This window comes from Podarcis liolepis (assembly GCF_965112155.1).
Source record: "Podarcis liolepis genome assembly, chromosome: 11".
In the NCBI taxonomy this organism is placed as follows: domain Eukaryota; kingdom Metazoa; phylum Chordata; class Lepidosauria; order Squamata; family Lacertidae; genus Podarcis; species Podarcis liolepis.
This window is the reverse complement of record NC_139565.1, coordinates 34,520,319-34,546,646: the sequence shown is the minus strand read 5'-3', so window position 1 is coordinate 34,546,646 and position 26,328 is coordinate 34,520,319. Positions and strand designations below refer to the sequence as shown.

At 40.8% G+C, this 26,328-nt stretch overlaps 2 protein-coding genes and 1 long non-coding RNA gene across 11 annotated transcripts in view; 1 reads left to right on the top strand and 2 right to left on the bottom strand.

Moving 5' to 3' along the window:
• LOC310688743 overlaps nucleotides 1-5,608 on the bottom strand; it is a 66,541-nt gene extending 60,933 nt beyond the window's left edge. Inside the window, exons 1-2 of the long non-coding RNA XR_014517126.1 lie at nucleotides 5,353-5,608; nucleotides 3,754-3,780 (exon numbers count right to left, since the gene is read on the bottom strand). This is a non-coding gene — a long non-coding RNA (uncharacterized lncRNA). The remainder of the gene's footprint in view (nucleotides 1-3,753; nucleotides 3,781-5,352) is intronic.
• Nucleotides 5,609-5,615: 7 nt separating this feature from the next.
• On the top strand, nucleotides 5,616-12,203 carry ZCCHC9 (zinc finger CCHC-type containing 9). 6 transcript variants are annotated; one of them, XM_083465518.1, is made up of 6 exons: nucleotides 5,616-5,732; nucleotides 7,008-7,373; nucleotides 9,305-9,455; nucleotides 9,649-9,741; nucleotides 10,878-10,946; nucleotides 11,452-12,203. In XM_083465518.1, exons 2-6 carry the CDS (start codon nucleotides 7,014-7,016, stop codon nucleotides 11,568-11,570), a joined length of 792 nt encoding a protein of 263 aa, XP_083321644.1. In that variant the 5' UTR covers nucleotides 5,616-5,732; nucleotides 7,008-7,013; the 3' UTR covers nucleotides 11,571-12,203. The 6 variants fall into 6 exon arrangements, with proteins under 6 accessions (XP_083321644.1, XP_083321645.1, XP_083321647.1 ...); XM_083465519.1 differs by having other exon boundaries at nucleotides 5,626-5,871; XM_083465521.1 differs by having other exon boundaries at nucleotides 5,639-5,732; nucleotides 7,012-7,373.
• A 574-nt stretch (nucleotides 12,204-12,777) lies between these two features.
• Nucleotides 12,778-26,328, bottom strand: part of ACOT12 (acyl-CoA thioesterase 12) — a 28,650-nt gene continuing 15,099 nt past the window's right edge. For 3 of the 4 annotated variants that reach the window (XM_083465337.1, XM_083465340.1, XM_083465339.1), the window contains exons 7-16: nucleotides 25,458-25,577; nucleotides 24,558-24,708; nucleotides 24,007-24,062; nucleotides 21,305-21,368; nucleotides 20,523-20,609; nucleotides 18,550-18,681; nucleotides 17,387-17,520; nucleotides 15,658-15,786; nucleotides 14,908-15,031; nucleotides 12,778-13,784 (exon numbers count right to left, since the gene is read on the bottom strand). In XM_083465337.1, coding sequence (XP_083321463.1) covers nucleotides 13,641-13,784; nucleotides 14,908-15,031; nucleotides 15,658-15,786; nucleotides 17,387-17,520; nucleotides 18,550-18,681; nucleotides 20,523-20,609; nucleotides 21,305-21,368; nucleotides 24,007-24,062; nucleotides 24,558-24,708; nucleotides 25,458-25,577 — 1,141 coding nt within the window. In that variant the 3' untranslated portion in view covers nucleotides 12,778-13,640. The remainder of the gene's footprint in view (nucleotides 13,785-14,907; nucleotides 15,032-15,657; nucleotides 15,787-17,386; nucleotides 17,521-18,549; nucleotides 18,682-20,522; nucleotides 20,610-21,304; nucleotides 21,369-24,006; nucleotides 24,063-24,557; nucleotides 24,709-25,457; nucleotides 25,578-26,328) is intronic. The other variant, XM_083465338.1, reaches the window with a different exon arrangement.

Below are 26,328 nucleotides of genomic sequence, written 5' to 3'. Positions count from 1 at the left end.
TATGCACAGCAAATTGAACGAGGGTATATTACTCCATAGGTGGTTCCATTATATTAACTTTTGCCTTAAGGCCAAATTAAATGATACCAACTTCCGAAAAAGAGAAGCAATAGCTAAACTTCGATTTATGAGGATGGAAACTGCAGGTTGGACATGTGCTCTGCCAGGGTTATTTTGAAGTGGTACAATGAATCTTATAAATATATACCATTTTATTGAAATCTTTATTATACAAAATTTAAGGGGGAAATAACTTCATGTTAATAAACATCAATTTTTACAGTGGTACCTCGGGTTAAGAACTTAATTCGTTCTGGAGGTCTGTTCTTAACCTGAAACTGTTCTTAACCTGAAGCACCACTTTAGCTAATGGGGCCTCCTTCTGCCGCCGCGCCGCCGCTGTATGATTTCTGTTCTCATCCTGAAGCAAAGTTCTTAACCCAAGGTACTATTTCTGGGTTAGCGGAGTCTGTAACCTGAAGCGTGTGTAACCTGAAGCGTATGTAACACGAGGTACTACTGTATTTTAAAGATTTTGTTTTAACATTTCATGTTGGAAATAATAAAACAAAGCAGAACGCAAAGCAAGTAAAATATGTAAATAAAGTAGGATTTCTTCAGGAAGAGAAATGAAAATATCAAAACAGAAGTCTTCCCCTACTTTCAAAAAAGTGGGAAGGAAATAGATCAGGAGTGATAATAAGTTCTCAATAAATATAAGATGGACTATTTAATGGGCCTGTGATCATACCTCAGTAAACTCCAGGAAATGAATATTTGCTTTTCATAAGTATTTAAGAGTTTTTATTTCTACAACAGATATGTGCCACTTAACCAGGGGTAGCAGGGAACCTGTGACCCTCCAGGTGTTACTGGATGACAACTCCCATCATCCTGGAGCACCAGCATCCTGGAGCACTTGGGCTGAAGGAAGGTGGAACTGACAACACCTGGAGGGCTACAGATTCCTTGTCCCCTTCCCTCCCCTCCCATCTCAGGGAATGGAACTTCCACATTCCATGTGTGTGTGTGAATAAGTAGGCAGGAATGTTCATGAATAGCTTTTTTTATGAAATTATTTTAGTGTTTCTACAGATGCACTTGACACAACCTTGATGGCGGAAAGTGAGGAGGAATTAAAGAACCTTTTATTGAGGGTGAAAGAGGAGAGCGCAAAATATGGTCTGAAGCTCAACATCAAAAAAGCGAAGATCACGGCCACTGGTCCCATCACCTCCTGGCAAATAGAAGGGGAAGAAATGGAGGCAGTGAGAGATTTTACTTTCTTGGGCTCCATGATCATTGCAGATGGTGACAGCAGCCACGAAATTAAAAGACGCCTGCTTCTTGGGAGAAAAGCAATGATAAACCTAGACAGCACCTTAAAAAGTAGAGACATCGCCTTGCCAACAAAGGTCCGTATAGTAAAAATTATGGTTTTCCCAATAGTGATGTATGGAAGTGAGAGCTGGACCATAAAGAAGGCTGATCACCGAAGAATTGATGCTTTTGAATTATGGTGCTGGAGGAGACTCTTGAGAGTCCCATGGACTGCAAGAAGAACAAACCTATCCATTCTTAAGGAAATCAGCCCTGAGTGCTCACTGGAAGGACAGATCCTGAAGCTGAGGCTCCAATACTTTGGCCACCTCATGAGAAGAGAAGACTCCCTGGAAAAGACCCTAATGTTGGGAAAGATGGAGGGCACAAGGAGAAGGGGACGACAGAGGACGAGATGGTTGGATAGTGTTCTCGAAGCTACCAGCATGAGTTTGACCAAACTGCGGGAGGCAGTGGAAGACAGAAGTGCCTGGCGTGCTCTGGTCCATGGGGTCATGAAGAGTCGGACACGACTAAACGACTAAACAACAACAACAGATGCACTCTTTCCACTGGTAACAGTTCTATCAATAATACCTGCCTCTCGACCAGTTTTGATGGAGCTGAAAATTAGGCACCAAACACTGTCTCAGTGTCGCCTAGTAACTTTCCTGCATTTCCAATGGCAGCTCTATAAGATACGTATATAGAAGTATGAGCAGCCTGGTCCTTTACAGAGTAAGAGAAATCTTAATCCACTGAAAATCAATGGCACACCTAACCCTATTCATAGAAGCAGACTATAAAGCTTAACTTTTGAAGTTAGAAATTCCCAAACATTCACATTACTGTACTGTATTTGTAAATAACTGTCAACTGTAGGAGCATGCTCCCTCTAGTGGAAAATTTAGTAATAGCTTCAAATAATTCATCAGCTGGCCATCTGTCCTAAACATCTGAACCAGGGCCTAGGAGATTCCTGGGGCATCATATTCTACACCCCTAACTTATGGGAATTTTTGTGATGTGGTCATGTTAGAACACAGCTGTGTATCCTATTGTAAGCAACTATTTTGGCCATGTCAAGTCTTGGGCTTGTGTGCTCCCGCTTCCTTGTCCCACTTCCTCCAAATGTGAGGAGAGTTAAAAGTTTCCAATTTTATTTGGAACAAACCCCCTTTCCTATCTAAATACAAGAACTTGTGGTTTTTACCAATTAAATTTAGTTAACAAATCAGGATATCAAACCATGGTTTGATCCTGCTTGAATTATACAGTAATTTGCACAAAGTGCAGTTTTCTACACTCAGATGAAAGCCTGCAACTGGGACTTTTAATTGTCACTCCATCCTGTGTAAGGGAGGAGACAAGAGAAAGAAAAAAGGTGTGGCGCCATTTCATCAGAGCAAATAATGGTTTATCGCAACATCTAAATGTGGCCACTGAGCCAGAGAATAAATATAAGAGTCAGGTGCTATTTAGAAAGCACAAGTTATTTACTTTTTGTGCAATATGGACTGCTATCATATATTAACCAATCATAAACATAAGAAAATAAAAACAAATATTTTACCTTGGCGGAGTTTTTGAGGCTGTGGGGTTTGTCTGTTTTTTAGGGCATACATGCTCAGGAACTTCCCTATTTCCCCCAACAATAACCGTCTACCCACCTGGTAAATGCCACTGACTGTTTTTGAGTTGCAGTTGTCCTAAGTACGTACAACTCAACTCACAGTGAGATTAAACCTGCTATTCAACAATCTTGGGTTTCAGCAGCCTTAAAACCTAGATGGCCGGAAAGTGAGGTGTCAATGTCAAAATAAAAACAAGGCTGTTTACAGTCTGCCTCCCAACGAGTCCATTTAAGAAGCCAAACCAGGGCAGGAGGGTGGGGAGAGAGTGACAGACATCCTGGCATTGACTCTTGATGAGAACAAGGATGTTCCCGTAATTGCAAAAGTGCTCCTATTTCGTGTGTGAACTTCTAGCATCTACAGTCATGGGAAACAGAAAGTGCACCCTCTTTGAATTCTGTGGTTTTACATATCAGGGCATAATAGCCATCATCTGTTCCTTAGCAGGCCTTAAAATTAGGTAAATACAACCTCAGATGAACAACAACACTTGACTTAAGCAAATCAGTCTCTTAAGCTTAAGCCAAGAAATAGTATTCTCTATGAAATTGATTATCAATATACGTATCAAGGCTTTGAGATTAGACCACTGAAGAAGCCCGGAAAACTACATTGGGAGTGTGCTACCTGCAAGCCCCAGTAAAAGGGCCCCATCGGGGGGGCGAACAGCGGCCTCTTGATTACTTGGACTGCCAGGGCAAAACAGGTGCAAAACGCCGGCACCCTGTCTACAACTTCATTAACATCCATTTACAACTTCACTAGCATCTCTCGGTATTGTGAACAACACCGAACTTACCTTTTGTTGGTATCTTCATGAACTTACCTAAAAAGATAAAGAAAACAAAAGACTGAGTTAAGCATTTGAAAAATCTATTGAAATCAGACATTATAAGTTCATCTTAGACTGGGTAGTTCGCAAGTTTCAAGTTTCTGTGGCTTTGCACAAGGTTTTGTATTTTTCTCAGAAGATTGATAAAGAATGTATAATTATTTTGGTAATTATTGTGTGTATATTAGTCGCCAACGTGTTCCATAGGAATTAGTGGCTAAGCAGCAGATAGGAGCTGCTAATCAGATGCCCTTGCAAGTGTGCCCACCTCTATAAAAGCCAAAGTTTTAGCAGTTTGCTGGTTTGGAGCATTAAGGTGTTTTAACACAATGCCAAGGAGGAAAGATGACACAATGCTCTTAGAGTAGCAAGTGGTGTCACCCATGAAACTGGGAAGGGTTCTAAGGCCATTTCCAAATAAATTCAAGTCCATCATTCTACAGTGAGATTATGCAAAAGTGAAAAACATTAAAAACAGTTGTCAGACTTCTCAGGAGTGGACGCCCCAGCAAATTCACCCCAAGGTCAGAACATGCAATGCTCAGAGAAATTGCAAAAAATGCAAGAGTTACATCTCAGGCTCTACAGGCCTCAGTTAGCATGTTAATTGTTAAAGTTCATAACTGTACAATTAGAAAAAGACTGAAAAGGTTTGTTTGGAAGGGTTTCCAGGAACAAGCCTCGTCTCTCTAAAAAGAACATGGCAGCTCGGCTTTGGTTTGCAAAGTTGCAGCTGAACAAACCACAAGACTTCTGAACAATGTCCTTTGGACAGACAAGACCCAAGTGGAGATGTTTGGGCATAATGCACAGCACCATGTTTAGCAAAACTCAAACACAGCATATCAGCACAAGCATCTCATACCAACTGTCTAGCACTGTGGTGGAGGGGTGGTGATTTGGGTTTGTTTTGCAGCCATGGGTCCTGGGGACCCTGCAGTCATTGAGCTGACCATGAACTCCTCTGTATACCACAGTATTCTAGAGTAAAATGAGAGGCCATCTGCCCAACAGCTGAAACTTGGCTGAAATTGGGTCATGCAACCGGACAAGGATCCCAAGTACACCAGCAAATGTACAACAGAATTGCTGAAAAAGAACAGAACCAAGGTGTTGCAATGGCCCAGTCAAAACCCAGACGTCAATCCAATTGAAATACTGCGTGGGACCTTCAGAGAGCTGTGCATAAAGAAATGCCAGCAAACCTCAATGAACGGAAGCAACACTGTGAAGGACGCGCCAAAATCCCTCCACAATGATGCGAGAGACTAATAAAGTCCTGCAGAAAACAATTACTTCATGTTATTGCTGCGCAAGGTGGTTCTACAAGCTATTGAATCACAAGATGTACAAATGCTTTTTCACACACAGCTTTTCCATTTTGGCTTTATTTCTGTTAAATACATCAATGAGACGGTGTAATACATCGTGTGTTGCCCTTCATCTGAGGTTGTATTTAGCTAACTCTAAGACCTGCCAAGAAACAGATGAGTTCGTTATTATGACTTCACATGCAACACCACAGAATTCAAATTCTTTTTCCCATGACTGTATGCGCTTACTTACAGCTACATTAATAGGAAACCAAGAAATGAGGGAAACGCATAGTGGCTTTCTTTTGCCGCCGCCCACTACGCCTAAACCTGCAATCCTATACAGAGCCCGGCTCTTTTCAGCCCACTGAGGCTCAGTGTGTTACGCGCGCCTAACCCTGCACAGCGCCAGGCTGAGCCAGCACATAACCTCGCGCTTCCCGCCTGTTGCTTCAGCTTCCGCCCGCGCCTGGTCCCATGGCAACCGCTCCGCCTCCACCCACCCACCTACCTACCTACAGGAAGTGCAGCAGTTCGGGCTCCGGACGTTTCCGGTGCCGCTCTCTCCCTCCCAGGCTGTGCGTTTCGTCTGCGCCGGAGGCTTTCCGTGGCGCTTCTCGCCTCCTGACCCCGGTGAGTGAGGGACCTCTTGCTCGGGAGGCGGGGAAGGCGAAGCGGCGCCTGGAGCCGCTGGACACTTGCTTCAGGAGACACCCGGAGCTCGGCTGCTGTCCCGGAAGGCCTGAGTGCCGGGGGCTCCTCCGTTCCCTCGGTAGCTGCTCCGCACGTGTCCGCGGAAGTGAACATCGGGGGTTGGGTGAGATCCCGGGCGGAGACCCTGCAGACTTCAGGCTTGTTGTCGGATCTATTTCGGGTTTATTATTATTATTACCCTGGGGTGTTTCCGAGCCTTTGCTGAGTCCCCGGAATTTTTGGTCAATGCCAGAACCAGGTTCGCAAGTCATAAATCATGATGGTCGTTTCCCACCCTGTCGCTTTAAAGCAGTTATTTAGGGTAGGGAGAAGGATGCTAAGCCTCTGCTGCCTTGCAGCTATAATTCGTTCCTCGAGAAAACCCCGAGGATAAATCTGTACCCGCTGTCTTGCAGGACATCTTTGGGAGAAGAGAAGGCTAAGGCTACACAAATACCCAAATGGTGTCCCTAAAACAGTTGGATGGCGCTTTGTACGCCTCCTTACGGCAACTCCTGCAGCCAAGCTGGTGCCAAATGTATTGCTCCCTTTGGACCACATCAGTGAGGCCAAGAGGGGGATTTGTTGTCTATGCAGCCAAGGACCTCCATACACATTGCCCAAGCTTGCGCCCAGTTCGGAGAGGTCAGTTCGGTGCCGCTAATGCAGCAAAAACAATGTGGGAGGCAGCCATAACAAGTTAACTGTCTCCACAGCCACAGTAGGCACTGTGATTCTCCAGCTGTTTAACTTAAGCCTTGGAAGTCCACTCCACTGTCTCTGGACAGACGGATGGCAACAATTTAGGGATCTGTGGGTTAGGATTTTCTAGCTTATGGGTGGGCACCAGCAACCCTTGACCGTCTGTTTCAAGTCATCCAGATCTACTTGCCAGTAGATCCCACTCTTCATTTCTGCCTATCACTTTGTCTCCAGTTGGTCTCCAGTTCCCCTCAGACTGGGAACTGAAAGTGTAAAGATTGGATCTGAGGCACTGCCCAGAGGGGAATAAAAGGAGGCCTGATTCTGTTCTCTGCTTATCCCCCCCCCCCAATGTTGTGGACTACAACTCCTATCAGCCCAGCTAGCACAGTTGTGCTGGTCTAAACAAATAGAAATGCTTATTCAGTTCTGGTTCCACCTCATTAATCAAGGCTGAACCTATAAATAGCAGTAATCCAGTCATGTGAACCTAACATCTTTTAAATCTCATAGGAAGTCATGACCAGGTGGGCACGAGCAAATGTCACCCACAACAAGAAGGCTCTGGATGCAACGCCATGGGAACATATGAAAAATGATGCCGCCGGAAGCACAACAGCAGATAGAAAGCAAAGCTCTTCAAACAACTTTTCCTTGAGAAGTACTCAAGGGAAGAAGAAAAATAAGAAGAAAAAAGACTATACGAATGAAGATGTCAACGGTTTTATGGAATATTTAAAACAGAACTCTCAGACATTGCATAAAGGAGAGGTGATCAACAGCCGTGAAGCAAAGGATGAAATAGCAACAGCTTTGAAAAAGGACCGGAGGCGAGAAGGGAGAAGAGTGAAAAGGCAGGAAATGAAAAAGAACACAATGGTAAGGTGATGTTCCATTGTTATTTCTTTCTTTTGGTGCCCGTTACTTTTTCTTTTCATAGTGCAAATGACACTACTCAGTCACATAAGTGAGATCACAATAATTTGTCTCTGTCCAGATAACCATTAGTGAACACGTATGTTTCTTGGCTTCCGTCTATTATTGAGCATGCTTTAGCACAGGGATGGGGAACTTATGGCCCTACAGATATACCGTATTTTTTGCTCTATAAGACACACTTTTTCCCTCCTAAAAAGTAAGGGGAAATGTGTGTACGTCTTATGGAGCGAATGCAGGCTGTGCAGCTATCCCAGAAGCCAGAATAGCGAGACAGATTGCTGTGCAGCTATCCCTCTTGCTGTTCTGGCTTCTGGGATTCAGAATATTTTTTTCCTTGTTTTCCTCCTCCAAAAACTAGGTGCGTCTTATGGTCTGGTGCGTCTTATGGAGCGAAAAATACGGTAGTTGGACTCAAACTCCCATCAGCCTCAGCCCATCATCTGAAGGGCCACAGGTTCCCCACTTTAGCGTGAAAATAGGTTTTCTCCTCATGTTGCAGTCTTTTGTGTACACAGCACAACTTTATCTACTTGTAAAAAGCTTGTTTCTGAATTAGATTGACAGTTTCTGGATCTGCATGTATGTTTAGTGCTCAGATATTCTTTAATGTTTTAGCAGACTTTGTTTTGCTTTGAATATTCAAAGTTATTAAAGCTGAACTAGAAATTTATGTTTGTTCTGCTATAATTAAATGTTTTGTTATACTTAAATGTTCATGAGCTGAGGAAGTTTGTATTTCTATTACTGTAGCCAGCACTCTCAATTTTTGTTGTGTCTTTATTCTCTCTTTTATAGCAGGGTGATAATTAAGTCATCCTACAGATTGTAGGGATGGGAAATAAAATACTGATAAATGAAAGTTATGAGTTTTATGCACAATAGTAATGTTTTCTATGGCAGTTTTCATTTGCAGATTGCATGACAACTGATACAAATGCAGAATCAATTTATGCAGTTCAGATCACAGTAAGAGAGCTGTAAAAGCAGCTGTCTATAGAGAAAATCACTCATGAAGACTTTCAGAAGTCATGCACAGCAGGGGGAAATAAAATCTTTATTTTATGTCTCTTTACAGCCCCTGTATGTTAGGTTAGGTTTACAAAGAGTGATGGCACTCATAATCCAATAGTTTAGTTGTTACTTCACTGGGCATGGTTATATTCTGGAGCAATATCACCTTTCCAGAATTCACAAAGCATTTAGGGGATGATTATGATGTAGAATTTGGTACTCTTGGCATCAGTTTATAGAGTCATTTAATGGGCACGTATACTCTGGCTACCCATTTCAGTGCAATTTTCTGGAGCGATGCATCCATAAGCTATCTCCTACTCAAGGTGAAATAGATAAATGTGTGTAATTTGTTGTGCTTAAGTATGGTTTGTGGAACTGCTTTCAATGGGGTTCCATGGGTGTCTCAGGTTATACTTAGTGCCAAAAAAAGGGTGATGTCATTGAATGTTTAGGATCCTCAGCAAGAAGGTGTGTGCCTTTGGCTTTTTTCTGGATAGGTTACTCAAATACCATTGTTAATGAGAGGCTTGGTGAGAAGAATGGTTTTGCTCTTCAGGAATCTTAACTTGAGATTAATGGCCAAATTAGACATGGTGTTAAAGATATAGTGCAGTTCTTTAAAAATCCAAATTCCATCAGTTTGGGTGGTGCCATTAACCTGCATGTTAAATGCAAAGATTAACCCTAAAACACTGGGGCTGTGTTACTCTAAACTATGCATCACTGGCTGCTACTTCATCAGGTCTCATTGGTTGGGGGGGGTAAGAGTCATTTGAAATGTGGCTAGCAGAAAAAGATATTGCTTTCAGTTCATATCTCTTTCTGCTCACTTAGTAATTCACCTTGTATCGCCAAAGGTGTGCTTCCACTGCAGAAAGCCAGGACACGGTGTGGCAGATTGCCCAGCTGTACTCGAAAGCCAAGATATGGGAACTGGAATTTGTTACCGCTGTGGATCTACAGAGCATGAAATCAACAAATGCAGAGCAAAAATAGATCCCGCTCTTGGTATGTGTAGTATCTACAACCCGATTGAATGTTGGGCATGGTAAAAGTTACATGCCTGTCTTAATATTTTTCAACAATTCACATAGTATTAGTGATTTTAACCATTCTAGATTACAGTAATGCTGGCTCACCGCAGTGTCTTATATAATCTTAGTGTGGATATTTCGATTGTAACATCATTGAATTCTTACAGGGGAATTTCCATATGCAAAATGCTTCATTTGTGGTGAGATGGGACATCTCTCAAGGTCATGTCCCGATAATCCTAAAGGCCTCTATGCTGAAGGTGAGTGCAACTGTTGCAAACCCCCCCTCCCCTACCAAAAAGGTAACTAAGTTGATGGACATGAGAGTACTCCCCCTTTCTTAGTTCTAGAAGTTAACAGAGAGAGCTTTGTCACTGGTGACCTTGTATGCTTCTCACCACTGTTGGGGAATTTTGGCTCATTGTCAAAGACATTGTTTGCCCCTTATCACGAGTATTTTTGACTGGTTACTTGAGAAGCAGTTCTAAAATTCTAAATGGATTCCCATATAGGTTTTTCAAAGTATTTACATTTGATAGGGGGGGGGGAAACCCCACTTAATTTTAGAGATACAGCAGAGTAGTATTCCATTATTCTCTTTAAATGTCGGCCATATTGATCCTGATCAGAAAACCCGTAACACACCTATCTGTGCATGTTCATATAGCATAGATTGTTATCAATTCCCCACCACATGCACACAAATCATAGCAACTGCAGTATCACACGCTACATCATGAAATGCATTAAAAAATAACTTCCTAAGTTCTTGAATGTCGGTTCAAGTGTTTATGATAGTTGATCAATCAACAAAGTATAAAATATCAATATATCTGGAAAGCTTAAGATAACCAAAGTTACCATTTGCAAGAGCAGTAACCGGAAATATCAAAATAAGGAATCATTGGGTCGTGATTTGTAGAACAATAGGAACTCATTGTCTCAATAGAATCAAACTTCTTGATAGGATCTCATTTCATTGCTAATCAAGAAATTTGATTTCGTTTGTTTTAGCTTAAATTGAAACAATGGACTCCTGCCACAGACTGTACTTTTTCTGTTGGCTTGCCATTTGGACTCTCTATGTATATTGTATATATAACTGCCAACTGAAATAACATTTGTGCATAAAAGTGTATACTACAACAAATCTTGTTAGCCTGTTGTAGCAAAAACAGTGAAGAACCTTGTGGTCCCTTAAAACTAACACAGCTGCCCATCTGAATCAGCCTTGTAGTTCTGATGTGATGGACCTCAAAAATACGAACAGTGAGTTTTGCTTCCTTGTGTTTATGAATTGTAAACTTGCTCTGTACCCTTGACATCTGGCATTTGTTAATATAATCCATATATTGCGGTTAAATCTTTTTTTGTGGCTGTGTTTTATCTTCTGCAGGAGGTGCTTGCAGGATCTGTGGATCTGTTGAGCACTTTAAAAAAGATTGTCCAGAGAATCAAAATGCAGGTGAGGGATCAAATAATTTCTGTTTATCCTAAAGCGTATATACCTGTGAACCATTCTATATAAATAGTGAACTCTGACTACTGAGTTATAAAACGAGTGGTACAACCCTCAATTTCACCTTATTGACCACATCTTTAAACAGGCCATTAACTGGGGGTGTGATGCCAACTCTACATAGTGCATCGACTGTTGCAGGTAGAGATTGCATTCATTTTGATACGCTTAATTTCTGTGTGGCTGATACGAAGCAAGTGACATACAGAATTGAATAATCAGTTTCAGTGTTATACTGCACTGGAATTTGCCACTTGTTGCTGTCAGAAAGTCTTGTACAAAAATGTACAAGACTTTGGAGTAACCTCCATTGGTTTCACTGAGACTTATTTTGGAGTAAAGAGCATAAATTGGGATGTAAAACTGCAATGCTGAATTACATATAAGTCTTCCTCAGCATTTGGATCAGAAAGCTGATTTCTTACGTATTCATTTATTTTTCCTTTCCTAGATCGAGTGGCAACTGTTGGTCGATGGCTCAAAGGAATGAGTGCAGATTACCAAGAAGTTTTAGACAGCCCTAAACCACAAAAACCAAAACCAAAAATAGCTAAAGTTGTTAACTTCTGACAACTGCTGTCTGGCATCATTCTTTACAACAATTGTCAGTGTTTGGCTTAAAGTTATAGTACTAAAAATGGACTGTGAACTGTAGTTCCAGAATAAGCCATAACTGCACTATCCTAAGTGATGATCACTTAATAAAACCCTAACTTAAATGGAAGCTTCCTAGAGAGGAGAGGGAATGCCTTGCCAGAAGATAAATTGCAGCAAGCGACTGCATAACAGTATATCTCTGAACAGAAAGTTAATCTATGCAATTGCTGGTTTTCCAATCAGCGTGTCACTGGGTAATATAACATGTTACTCAGTGGAGAGTAGTGATACCAATAAACAAATGGGAAGGAGAGCTAATAGGTCAATCTGCTTTTCGTAAATGAAACTTGTGCTACGACAGAAGGTATCTCAAAATGAAACTGAGTCCTATCTTAGTGTTCAAGTTCTTGACCTCACCATGAACACAAGAATGAGACCACAGATGAATAGCCAAAAGCAAAGTTAAAACATTGGTGGTAGCAGGGTTGATTTTGCAGCATGAACAACAATGAAATGATTGTGTGTTTTTTTAGTTGAATTAAATACTTGATGAAGCCATTTCCCTCCCCCACAAATAAACCAGTGTAATAAAACCACATGTATCAAGTTCTTGTGTTTTCTGAATAATTGTATTCTTTGCAGTGTTATAGTTTGCAATTTCATTTATGTCGACTACTTGCTGTCTGCTGTGACATCTGGATAATCACAGATTTAGTCTTTAACTACCATTCTCTCCTTACAAATTACTTACACTTCAACAGTTCCAAAGTGTATTTCCCGGATGATCTGTTAATGGCACTGCCCATGTGGCTCCTGGAAGAACTTTTCTCAGCAATATCAGTTTTCTTTTACTTTGGAGGAGCAGGAATGGTTAGCGAGTGGAGAGTGGCCATTTGCAAGATGTACATCACATTTTGAGAAACAGCTGTAGCTCAGGTTAGAGCACATATTTGCGTGCAAGATTCAGTGATAGAACAGCACCAAAGGAAGACTGCACTTCTTGATATGTTGTTGTCTTCGGAGCCCCCAATTCAGTTCCTGCTAAAATCTACTGGAATCCTGTCAGTTTTAGTTATTCATTGCTTTTCTGGGAAGTTCAATAACAAAAATACTATTTAAAACCCCAAAGGGGTTGATTTTAGTTATAATAAATAACGAGATGCTTATACAGCCATAAATCTAAATTAGCATAACACTCATAGTTTTAATTATTTAATTCAAGGGTGTGTGTTGATACGACTAAAATGTATACAGTGGCTCATTCTGAAAGCAGCATCAAGTAGTTTAAAATAGCATAGGACACCTATATATTCACATGCTGCCCCATTGTGCAAGCAGGAAAACAACCTAGGCAGCAGCAGTAAATCATTATGGTTAATGGCTTCCAAACAAGTCCGGATCAATAAGCCAAGTTTAACTATGGCATTCTACTCTTGTGCAGAGGGAAGAGCAAAGGAGATGCATGAATGCACATGGAGCTCATGCATACCCTTACTAAGCCAGGACTTAATAGCTCAAATACAGCCTTGGCCTACACACAGTATCTGTGTTTGCAACTACAAGAAACGGGAAACACAACCTGACATTCTCGGGATTCTGAAATCAGTGCTTATTACCGAGTGTCATATGTGCATTATGTAACTGCAAAATCATGAATAACAAATACAGCTGTTAGTTGAGATTAGCAATAGCCTAGGAAAATTATTTACAATAGAAATTTAAATTTACTTACAATGAGATTTTTTAAATAAAAAATCAGTATTTTAAATTGTGTGCAGTAATACGTATTGCTTTGACAAGTTTTCTGAGGACTCCAAAAGAACAATGAAATGTTGGTGAAAGATGACTTAACTTAGTTACTGAATTTATCATTAAATAGCTCCATCGTATGATGATGTAGAACATTGTGATGATTTAGGTATACAGGTCCTGAACATAAAAGTAGGTAGGAACTGACTTGCCAGCTTGATAAATATTGGTGTTAATGACAGCTTGTGTACAAGATATAAAGAATGGTAAAGTACTTGACACAGTATTGCTTAATTAAATGCAGTCCATTGTGCTGCTCTGTAACTCCAAGAAATGAATGCACCCAGAAGCTGTATCCTCAATTGATTTTGATGAGCCATCAAGAGTTGCAGCAACATAAGGCATAACACCAGGTGTTCCTTGGATGCAGTAGGAAACCTTTAAACATATAGAAGGTTAACATGAGTTATGTGAAATAAGCACGAAAAACATCTTGTTCTACTTCATACTCAACAACTTGGGCTTCATTCTTAACACTATTTCAGTGTATCACTTCTTGCTGGTAAGAGCAGTATGAATATGCAAGAACGTTTCAATTGCTTTCTGTGTCGGCCTCCCAGATAGCATAGGAAAAACCTATGTTGGTGCTTCAAGCCACCACACAAGTGCAGATAGCACTGGCAGGCATGACTCTTTGTCATCTGGATTAACAGGGAAAGATTATTGAAGTGACCTTGCACCCAAAAGTAAGCCCTGAAGTCCTGTGGAAGCTAAGTAGGTCTGGGTCTCATCGGTGCCTGGATGGGTGACGCACGGCAGCGGTGGGAGACAGTGGCAGTAGCGGCTTGCAAGGACTCACAGCAGTGATGGGAGTTGGTGGCAGCAACAGCAGCAGCGGCCTGCAAGGCCGTGACAGGGAGTGGTGGCAGCAGTAACAGTGTTACTGTAACAAGATTTGGCAGCAGAAGCAGTGGTGGCCTGTGAGTCCTCCTGGCAGAGGCCTGTGGGGACTCGCAGCAGTGACAGGAAGTGACGGCAGTAGTGGCATCCTGCAAGGTCTTGTGGCGGCAACGGAAAGTGGCAGCAATAGTAGTGGCAGCCTGCAAGGCCTTGTGGTGGCACTAGCAGTGGGGCTTGCGAGACCTCGCTGTGGTGGGAAGAAGTGGCCGCAGCCTGCAAGTCCTGGCAGTGGTAGAAGCTGTGGCAGCCTGCTGAACCCTGCTAGTGCCGCCTAGCGGGCCTGCTGGCAGTCTGGCAGTCCCAGATTATTTGTATTCACTATGACTCACCACCATACTTTGGATTGTCCTGAGTACCACCATTTGGTAGCCAAGCCCAACCCTTAAGTAGTAGCAGTTGCCAGAACATTGTCCTGTTCGCCTCTGCATCGTTCCTTCCTTTTTTCAGATACCATGGTATATCAACATACTGCGATGTTTAGGTGGCGATATATCACAATATTGAAAACCAGTTATCATGCAGCCCTACATATCACAGAGAAAGGCAGAGTAAAGGGAGTAAAGCACATAAAATAACTGTATTTAATTACAATGCTGCTTACAAAAGAGGAGTTTCCATCAGGGTAGATCAGGAATCCCGCACACTGGATTTCACGCCTGCAGTAATTCTCAGAAGATGGAACAGATGCCAAGGCAACTGACCTCACAGCTATTATGTAAGGGTCTCTAAATTTAATAAGAGTAGTGTTATCAACAAGCCACAACAAAAATCTAAGCTGTCTATAATGCCCTTGTACAGCTACTGTATTGGTCACAAGATAGTAGTTGCTCAGTTTTGTATTTTTATGTGCAGGGGGAGGGTTGTTAAAACCTCGTGCCTTAACCCTGCACTGCACGGGAGGTTATTACATTTCTTTGTTTATGTAACGCACAATATAGTAACGAAGTAGTGATATGTAATAATTTATGGTGAGTGGGAGGGGCTGGGGAGCAAGAACCAGTGGGGAGCAAGTCCCACTGATCAGCTGATTCTCCACGCAGGCAAAAGTGGGCTACCTGACAAGCTTGTAACACTTAACCCAGAGATGGAGAGGCCAGTTCTTCACCCCCGGTGTAGGGGGTGTTGCACAAATGGCCTTTCACACATGCACCTTTGCCTTCAGTCTTTACAAAGCAGTTTTTGCTATTTCCAAAGTTTCTGTGTAATCAAGACACCCCACATTTTGCAAGAAATAATTATTTCAGCCAAACTCACAGCATATAATTATTTTTGGGTGTGTGGGTCCTGTTACTTTATTGTAGAAAGCTTGAAATTTACCTGCCATTAAATGGGCATGCTTTCAACTACTTACCCAGTCTTGCAAGGCTTTCTTTGAGACACGAGAATTAAAAAATCATCTGGCTTATTTCCATTAATTGATATGGATGTAATGTGATATATTTTGTCCTCTTCGGTCACATTCTGGATAACCTTACACGTTCTGTAAGAACATGATCCATACATTAGTGAAGTTTAGTAGCCGAGGTATCATGTAAAACATGAATTAAAGGATATGTTCTTTATAATCTAAATTGTGACTAGGAATGTACAGCTTTCGTTTCAGATTAAATAACTAACTAAAAAATAATTAAATAACACATGACTTCATTTTTTTCAGTAAAAATTTAAACCAAACAGAATGGCAAAAAGAAGCAACATGGGAAAAGTTATTGCTCACTTCAAGTTCAGCTTAAACCTGCATCTATTAAACTATATCTAACCAGCTCTGCCTCTTCTTCCTCCCTTGCTCCACTTTCAAGTGCCGTGCTGACAAAACTTTCGAAGATAAAAATAACATGCTTTATTAATGCAGTAAAATGAAAAAGTCAATGTTTACCATTTCTGCCTTACTAATTACATAATTCTTCACCTGTTTCCCAATGCAGCTTGTTTAGGGCTGCAGCCTGTTACTTTTCAACATACAACACTATGCAAAATAGGAGCACATTTAATCATTTTGAAATCTAAGAGGTAGGATATATTTGGGCCAGTTCAACACTTTCACTGCTGACAAGGCATATCTTTATTAAAAAGCATATCTTTACAGAACTATTTCCTTGTCCAACTAACATGGTTAAAGTACCTTTTTCTAAAGACAATGGCCACATCTATACTATACATTTAGATCTATGATACCAGTTTAATAGTCATGTCTTCTCCAAAAGAGTTGTTAGGAGATGCCTATTCCCATCACAGAGCAACAATACCCAGAGTTCTCTGGGAAGAGGGACTGAGTGTTAAACCACTCTGAGAATGTCAAGCCATACTCCTCCCTAGTTGTTTTGCTACTGGCCATGCTGAGCTAAACCGTGCCTTGGCTTAGCACCATGGTTTCCAACGCAGGACACATACCCCACAGGGGGGCAATTTGATTTTTTTGGGGGGGGGGCAATTCGAGAATGCGTTACATTGGTACCTCGGGTTAAGTACTTAATTCGTTCCGGAGGTCCGTACTTAACCTGAAACTGTTCTTAACCTGAAGCACCACATTAGCTAATGGGGCCTCCTGCTGCCACCGCGCCGCCGGAGCACGATTTCTGTTCTTATCCTGAAGCAAGATTCTTAACCTGAAGCACTATTTCTGGGTTAGCGAAGTCTGTAACCTGAAGCGTATGTAACCTGAAGGGTATGTAACCCGAGGTACCACTGTATTAAAGTTAATGGCCTTTTAGGCTTCCTCTAAGTGAATAGGAGTTTGCTTTTTGAATAAGAAGAATTATATGTCATGGGGGGGGATCAGGATTTTAAAGATACCCAGGTGGGGCATGGCCAAAAAAAGGTTGGGGACCACTGGCTTAGCATGTCATCTGAATCCAGGCTCATGCTTTAGCTCTCTCCAGACTATCTATGAGTTGTAACAAACCTTGGCTACAAAAGCTTATAAAAGCCTTTGTGTATTTTACTTGAAACTTCTTCATTGTCCTACTGAATATTACGGAAATCATTTTGACAGATCGCTTTGGTCTATGAAGGCAAAATCTACTTCAACCAGATCATGTGAGTAGATATGGACTTTAAAAGGAAAATACATATATGCTTACGAATAGTGTTTAACCCAGTGCACATGATGTCTGAAGTCAGATAAGAGGGAGAATGCTAGTTCTGAAGATATCCGCACTTGCATTTCAACCTTGACTGACAAAGCATCTGTCTCTTCAAGAGTAAACATTTTTATCTAAAAAAAATATTTTTTATTACATGGGGAGAGAGAGAAAATTATGGATAAAGATTAACAACGTTGGTAGGTCCTTTAGCTTTTAAAATAAAATACGCAGGAAAGTATGGGTCATAACTTTAAACAGTATCAGCCATACAACATTATAAAAGTTTCTAGGAGAATCCTGCTTACTTTAATGGAATAGAACAGCGGTTCCCAATTAGCTATGTGCTGCAGACCCCCCGTTTTTCAAAATCCCTGTCATGGACCCCTTACTTTAGAAAATATTGGTATCTCTATGGTAGTTTTTGTTATGTGAATGGTGCCACAGACCCCCTGGGTGGGTTATGCGGACCACCAATTGGGAACCACTGGAAGAGAACACTATAAGAGAATATTGCTATAATTTTACAGTGCAATCCTACTCCCTCAATGTTGATGGCTGGAGGGGATGGGAGCAGGATACTCCATAGGTGGAGAAGCATGTTGCTGGTGGTGGAAGGGCTCCTTCATAATGGAAGCCCCAGTGCACCCTGTAGGGTAGGAAACCAGCTGCTGCCAGTAAAAAGGTAAAGGGACCCCTGACCATTAGGTCTAGTCGTGGCCGACTCTGGGGTTGCGGCGCTCATCTCGCTTTATTGGCTGAGGAAGCCGGCGTACAGCTTCCGGGTCATGTGGCCAGCATGACTAAGCCGCATCTGACGAACCAGAGCAGCGCGCGGAAATGCCGTTTACCTTCCTGCCGGAGCGGTACCTATTTATCTACTTGCCCTTTGACGTGCTTTGGAACTGCTAGATTGGCAGGAGCAGGGACCGAGCAACGGGAGCTCACCCCGTCGCGGGGATTCGAACCGTCAACCTTCCGATTGGCAAGTCCCAGGCTCTGTGGTTTAACCCACAGTGCCACCCGCGTCCCAAAATGGACTGTTTTAGCACATGTTGTCAGCAATTTTTGATCAGATATGTTAACTCCAAATCCTCTTGGATCACATAAGAGGCCCAGCTGGAGATGGTGCAGCAATTTTTTAAGGAAAAACGGCCCCCCACCTTCTTCGCTGGCCAGTGTGAGCTGGCGGGGTTTGGGATGTGGTGATCCACTCCGATCCATTTTGCTTTTCGCGGGCTGGGGTTAGGATTGCTATGCCCATTAAGTTTCAGCGATGAACAGAGTGGATATAGCTAGAGATATAAAGAATAAAGGCAAATAGGAGCTAAATTATGCAAGGAAAAGAGACAAACTGGACTTAGGAGCTGTGACAGTAGATTTGATCCATCAGTTTTGCCGTAGGCAGAAGGAGCATAATAGTGGCCGGGCTATTAATATAAGTGGCTCTAGATATGATCATCTGAAGGAATATCTCAAAAATACTTTGACCCATATTAATCTGTCTGATCCTTGAGAAGCCTGTTCTGTGTTGCCCAGACATCTGAAGTATATAGATTGGGCATGACAGACAGGACCTTTCAAAAAAATATTTTTTAATCGCTTTTTTGCTGCCTTGCTTTCTTTGTGTAGTTGCAAGAAAATATTGAAAGTATTGTTATTATTCATCTACTTGAAGAAGAAAAAAATGGGACTCATGTTTTATATCAATACTGCATACTGTTACTTCCAATTGATTCATAAAAATACTATACAGTGGTGCCCCGCAAGACGAATGCCTCGCAAGACAAAAAACTCACTAGACGAAAGGGTTTTGCGTTTTTTGAGCTGCTTCGCAAGACGAATTTCCCTATGGGCTTGCTTCGCAAGACGAAAAACGAAAACGTCTTGCAAGTTTGTTTCCTTTTTCTTAACACCGTTAATACAGTTCCGACTTGACTTCGAGGAGCAACTCATAGAACGCGGTGTGGTAGCCTTTTTCGGGGTTTTGGAAGACTTTGGTGATTTTTGAAGGTTTTCCGAAACTTCTTTTGCAGCCATTTGGTAAGTTAAACTTTTAAAACTTTTTTGGGGGTTTTTGGATTGGGGTGTTTGGAATTCAAGGACTTGGTGTTGGGAAGGGGTTTGCAAGAATCTGGAAGCTTGTGTGTTTTTTTCTGCATTTTTATGATTTTCTGTGACCATTGGGCCACTCTGCTGTTTTTTTAAAAAAAATTCTGGATTTGAATTTCTGTGTGGTGGGTGGCAGGGGGAACAGTTGAGGAGGGGGTTCTTCAGCAAGAAGAAAAGAGTGGAAGAGGAACCTTCTTCGAGTTGTCCCCCAGAATCTTAGAAAATGTACTGTACACTATGTTGATTTTTAAATGTTTTTCTGTCATGTTTAGAAACTTAATTTATTGTTCCTTCAATTTTTGAAATGCTCTTTACAGTATGTGTGACTTTAAAGAGCACTTAATAAACTCTTGTTGTACCAAATTTGGCTTTGTTTGGACTTTTTTTGACCATAGGAACGCATTAATTGAATTTCAATGCATTCCTATGGGATTTCGTGCTTCGTGAGACGAAAAATTCGCTAGACGAAAAAACTCGCGGAACGAATTAATTTCGTCTTGCGAGGCACCACTGTATAATGTTTATCTACTCCACGCAGAGGTCAGACATCAGTTATCCAAAAGCACAAATCATATCAGGTTAGTTTTACTGGGAAACTGTCACAACTGAGAATATGTGTTTCTTTCTTAACTGACCAGACATAGAACTCAAAATCTTCAGCAGAAAAAAAAGCAGCGTCACATGAATACTCACATGATCCATGTGAACAATTTGACATTCAAAGCATGTCTTCTAGCAGCATACTAATTAGCAGTCATAGAAAGGGGGAGAAGGGTGTTAGTTAAAAATGTACATTTTGATTTCAAAGAGGAAGCAGACAAATAATTTTAACAGTTTTAGAAAATACCTTAACAGCTGCAGCTTTTAAATTGCAGAAGCGTAGAGGACAGTGTATGAGATAAAATTAATGACACATAATTACTTTGTAGTCTAAAAGGTCTCATTGTATTGGGACTTTCCATTCATATTAATTCTTTGAATTGGTAGGGAAATGTGTGTGTCTCCTGCACAATTGAGTACTTACATAGTCCAGGCTAGTGCTAATCATTTCCCATCCAGGCTTTGCTGCCAGAACAGTCAATGCTGTAACATTGCTTTTGATTTTGTCTGCCTAAAACACAAAGCAAAGTAGTAACCAATGAGGGGAAATGTACAAGGCACAGAAATTCCTATAATTTCTGGAATTTGGTTGCAAAACAAATATTTTGTTCTCTCTCTCTCCTCTTGAAAAAGACAGTGTCTGAACTGAACCTTTTCAACAGCAGGAGTCTAACTCTCATGATGATCAAGGTCATTCTGTTTAAAAGGAGACTAATTTGCGGCTGTGCACACATGGCATATGTAAAAAGCATATGCCTTTTCTCAAAGAATTCTGGGAACTGTAGTTGGTTAATTCTGTGAGATCTAAACTACAGTTCCCAGAATTGTATGTGTGTGCTTTAAATGTATTGTGTGTATACAGCTATGTTTCACAGATCAATTAAACCAGGAGTAGACAGCCTATGGTCCTTGGCCTAATTCCCATGTGTGGCAAGGAAAGGAAAGATGAGGAGGAAGGGTTGTGGGGGCAGGAAAAAAGAGGGGAAAGGAGTGGTCCGGTCCCACTTAATGCCAATATATGGCCAAATTTCTGTGACTTGTTATAGGAAATATCCCAGATATTCTCCTATAATTCTGATTATAATTAAATATCAGGCGACAGTAAACAAAGAAAAATACAATCATCTTACACCCAATTTTTGACATTTAGGGCCATACACTTAATTTCTTAATGTATATTATATATGCAAATGTTACTGATGTTACCTGATTGCCTCTGTCCCAGAAATCAAGTGTGCAATTGTTTTCCTGCTTCGAAAGAATGTATTTCCTGTAGTTGATACAATGCGGAAAGAAGGCCAAAAGTAAGCTTAGGAAATCCTCAGGAGGGAATTCATTGCTGAGCGATTTGATTTTGCTGTCAGTGCAAGCATTTCTGCTTACCACATGGAACCACCTCCTCCATGTGCTGTTCTGGGGTTTGTCCCGAACCAAACACCCGCACCCCAAGTCAATTAGGAAAACCCCATTGCACTAACAGGATTCGTTGCACTGGCTCCTACTAGTGCAATTGTTTAAAACTTCTTAAAATTCCTCAAGTTATATAAAAATGACATATCAATATAACATTTGACATCAGATTTCAAAGAGATAAACAATTACCTGACATTCAGAAGAAATCTGTTTTTAATATGTAACACTGTACTGTTTTTAACACTTGATTGGGAGCTGCCCAGAGTGGCTGGGGAAACAGCCAGATGGGCGGGGTATAAATAAATTATTATTATTATTATTATTATTATTATTATTATTATTATTATTATTCACTCTTCCAAATATGCTGCAGCTAGCAAATGCTTAATTCTTATAATCTGCAACAATCAGAACTAGGGTTGCCAGGTCCTTGTCTGGAGATTTGCCAGATGCAGTTAAATAAAATTCAAGGATAACCATTGTGCGGATGACAAAGGGGATGGGAACAGGTTCACATAAACTAGCCCCCCCTTGACCTTGTGATGGTTGGCTCTTTTGTACATATAAGCTATAAATGCATAGACTCCACATATGCGATCTGCGTCCTGGAAAACTAGGGTTGTATCAAATTTAATTATACTCGGACTCTTCTTGTTTGGCGATCACTCGTAGCTGAGTAAGATTGTCTTCCATGAACACGGTCTTAACTGTGAGTCCAATTCTGGATCCATATGTCCTTCCACAGTGGGGGCATAGGTTTCCAGGTGAGAGTTGATCAAGGTGAGGATTTGCTAACTGTGCCATCCTCATAGCACGTTTTTCGCTTTCATCCTGAGTTCAAGCATCTTCAAAGTCCATGTAACAGGTAGGTAGCCGTGTTGGTCTGCTGTAGTCGAAACAAAATAAAAAAATTCCTTCCAGTAGCACCTTAGAGACCAACTAAGTTTGTTATTGGTATGTGCATTTGTGTGCATGCACACATCTTCAGATACACTGAAACAGAAGTCACCAGACCATGACACCTTTGGTAAAGGCTGTTCTCCAATTAGAACGCCTGCAGACCAATGTTTCCCAATTGTCGGTGTTTATACTACATTTTTTTAGATTTGCCTTGAGAGAGTCTTTAAACCGCTTTGTTGACCACCAGCATTACGCTTTCCATTTTTAAGTTCAGAATAGAGTAGTTGCTTTGGAAGACTATAATCAGGCATCTGAACATGACCAACAAAGTTGATGTTGAAGAATCATTGCTTCGACACTGGTGATCTTTGCTTCATCCAGTACACTGACATTAGTTCACCTGTCTTCCCAAGTGATATATACCGTATTTTTCGCTCTATAAGACGCACCAGACCACAAGACGCACCTAGTTTTTGGAGGAGGAAAACAAGAAAAAAATATTCTGAATCTCAGAAGCCAGAACAGCAAGAGAGATCGCTGCACAGTGAAAATAGCGATCCCTCTTGCTGTTCTGGCTTCTAGAATAGCTGCGCAGCCCGCATTCGCTCCATAAGACGCATACACATTTCCCCTTACTTTTTAGGAGGGAAAAAGAGAGCCTTATAGAGCAAAAAATACGGTAATTTTTTTTCAGAGATGCCATTGATGAAATCTTTTGAGGAGATGGAGTAGGCATTTTAAGTGGTCCGTGTTTCACAAGCATACAGTAAGGTTGGTAGCGCAATAGCTTTGTAAACATGCATTTTGGTTTCCTTGCGAATGTCCCGACCCTCAAACACTCTGCACTTCAGTCAGGAGAAAGCTGCACTTACAGAGCTCAGGCAATGCTGGATTTTGGCATCAGTGTCGTCTCTTGTGGAAAGATAACTGCCTAGGTAGGGGAAGTGATCAACAAATAGTCCCACTGGAATTAATGGACTTATATTGGTCATGAGTATGGTTGATGCTGGTTACAACCCTAGTTATCTACAAGAGATTCTTAAATGCTCTAAGGCACTGAGATAGGACACAGGCACTTTCCTTCCCAATTTTTCTTTCACCAGCATGGAAAAAGATTATCCAGGATAACACTTAAGGTAGGAGGCAAGAGGTCCACCTGCTACTTTCTGTTCTATTGCCTTGGAACATTAAAGCTGTCATCTCCAGACAAGGTGCAACACTCCTGCTCAAACATCAAATTGTTCATTAAAACAGACTTCTTTACCAGAGCTTATTAAAAGCAACATGTTATGGACATGCATGTCTGGAAAAAGTTAGGAAAAATCCTAACTATACCCTCATTCCCATAACAATCCCATATGGAGGAAGAGATTCCAGAATCTGTTGTTTTCAAAGCTGGATTTATATCACATTACTGTACACCAAAATGATTTTGTGTACAATCTGTGAGGAACGTCTCATGCACTGATGTTTTCTGTTGACGTTTCACAAACCAAACATGATCAGCTCTACAACAGCAGCTGAGAAATAACATCAGCTGTACTGTTAATGGCATTTTAAACATTTATGCTGTCTTTAGGGCTTACTTACTGTACCTGGCTAATCTAATTTTCTTCCGTGCAATAGCTCCATGATATCGCCTTAAACCATCCTTTGCAATGAACAAAGCAAGAAAAAATAATAATTAGTTATAAATTCTACATTGTAGTTTTGCTAATTTTCAGAATAGTGGACAGATTGAATATAATAAGCTTTTTTTAAAGAGCATAACACAGACTTTACTGTGAAGCCAACCATCTAAATAAAATGTGTAAGGTAACTACAATACTGTCTGAAAAGTATAATTCTGGTTTGTCTTAGGTTCACAAAACTACCACGAGTCCTTTTACCTGAGACTGGCAGAGTATTTCAGTCCTTGGCTATGAGTTCAATAATCCTCTTCTAGATGAAATATTAATCCAAAGCACTTTAGAATTAGTGCCCCTTATGGGACAAAAATGATTTATATATTTTTCATCTTACAAAATTCAAATAAATATTCACTTCTCCTACTGGTATACTATCCATTTCATAATTTCTAAATTAATAATCTGATTATCTTATTTATGTACACAGTTGTTCTCTCCCTATTTTTTTAAAGGTTCACCTTTGTAATAGATTTGACTCTGGGGAAGGTAATAAGTTCTCCATCTTCATTTACAGCATTAAAAATTAAAAAGGCACTGTTGATATGCCGAGCTTGGCCTTTGGCCCATTCCTCACAATTGAAGGCCTCAACACGAACTCCAACTTCAATGCTGAAAAAGAAGAGCTTTCAGTTAATTTAGCAGCTGGGGTGTGACAGATGCCGCACCAAATTATACAGAGAAGCTACAAGCTATTTTTTTAAAAGGAAGAAATAAATTATTATACCTGCCATCTTATACAGGTGAGCCTAGGCTCTATTGATCTAAATAGGGCATTTCTGTGCAGACATGCATGGGACTGGATCCAACCCTATGTATACTTTTATATTTCTTGATCTCTAAAGCACATCAGGTGTTAGTTAGGCTCTCACACCAAATGTTATGACATGACATACAACTTCCTATTCTGTGATGAGATTTACTGATTTGCTAGGGTCTGTTACTAGTGGGCTAGGATAACACATAATAACTGGTCAAGGGGAATGTGTATGAATAATGGAGCATACATACAAGAAACTACAATCTCCAGTTGTTGTACAATAAACAGAGGGGAAATATCTGAATATGAATTTTTAATATTTATGTTCATGCTAGTATAACACAGAATGGTATAATTTCAAACTACCAGGGCTTTTTCCCCCCCACTTGGAACTCGCTGGAACTCAGTCTTGGCACCTCTCAGGTGGGTACCATTGCCATTATAATAGAACAAGTGAGGAGTTTCTGGTGACTTCTGGCACCCATTTTTTCTAGAAAAATAGCACTGTAAACTACATTTTAATTTTTATATTCTTTATGCAAATTGAAACTGAAGCATTTTAGACCACACAATAGCATTAAGATAGAGACAAGCTTATTACCTTTTCTGAAAAGTATTGTTAACTATAGCATTGAAAACCAGGCGGTCACCAACAGTTGAAGGTCCCCGGAATTTAAACATATCTACAGATTTCAAAGTCGGATGCAGCCTACACAGGCGACTGAAGGAGGAAAATGGAAAGCAAATTAAAATACATATATTATCATGCTATTTCTTTTCATATCAATGCAACATTTCAGTATTTCTATGCAGCAAACGAAGTCTATAAAATGGGAATTCCAAGTTTACAGCTTATACTGGTTTTAATAAAGGTTTGGGAGTAGAAACATTCTCTTCAGTTGGAACTTGAGGCATTTGAGAATTGTGATTTCCGGTATCTATATCTATTATTTAAAGGGGGGAGGGGGGACTGTTTGGCTTAGCTCTTCCATACATTAAGTGCTATTTTTCTTCATTTGTTCGTTCATTTATTTGATGAATCATTTCCCATGAAACATCTCAAATCGATTTACAGAATAATGAGGTATATAAGACAGTTACATATATAAAAACAGTTAAAAACGATTGAGTACAGAAACAATTTCTTAAAAAAATTATAAACACTGGTATTTCTTTGCCTGTTTTGGCAGCCTCTCAATATATCGCTGCCAAACACATCACAGGTGGGGGATGAGGGTCTGTGCCAATGTTTGGGTACCAGGTGCCATTTTGAATCAAGGAGGCAGACCCAAATGTGACTTTGGTGTGACTGCACCCATTTGGGGGCATAGGTCTGGCCACCTCTCAAGGTATTGTTGCTGAACTCTGCGCAAAGGTTCTTGAGGTTGGTATCTTCATTGAAGTTTGGACACTAAGTGCAATTTTGAATCGAAATGGTGAAATGAAACATGACTTTGTAGTGACTTCACTTG

What these genes read in the sequence shown, in the direction of transcription:
- ZCCHC9 (XM_083465517.1), top strand. Translation starts at nt 6,254, where the DNA reads ATGGTGTCCCTAAAACAGTTGGATGGCGCTTTGTACGCCTCCTTACGG. An exon ending in AAATGAAAAAGAACACAATG is followed by an intron (nt 7,374 to 9,304) that starts GTAAGGTGATGT and finishes GTATCGCCAAAG; the next exon opens with GTGTGCTTCCACTGCAGAAA. An exon ending in TCCAGAGAATCAAAATGCAG is followed by an intron (nt 10,947 to 11,451) that starts GTGAGGGATCAA and finishes TTCCTTTCCTAG; the next exon opens with ATCGAGTGGCAACTGTTGGT.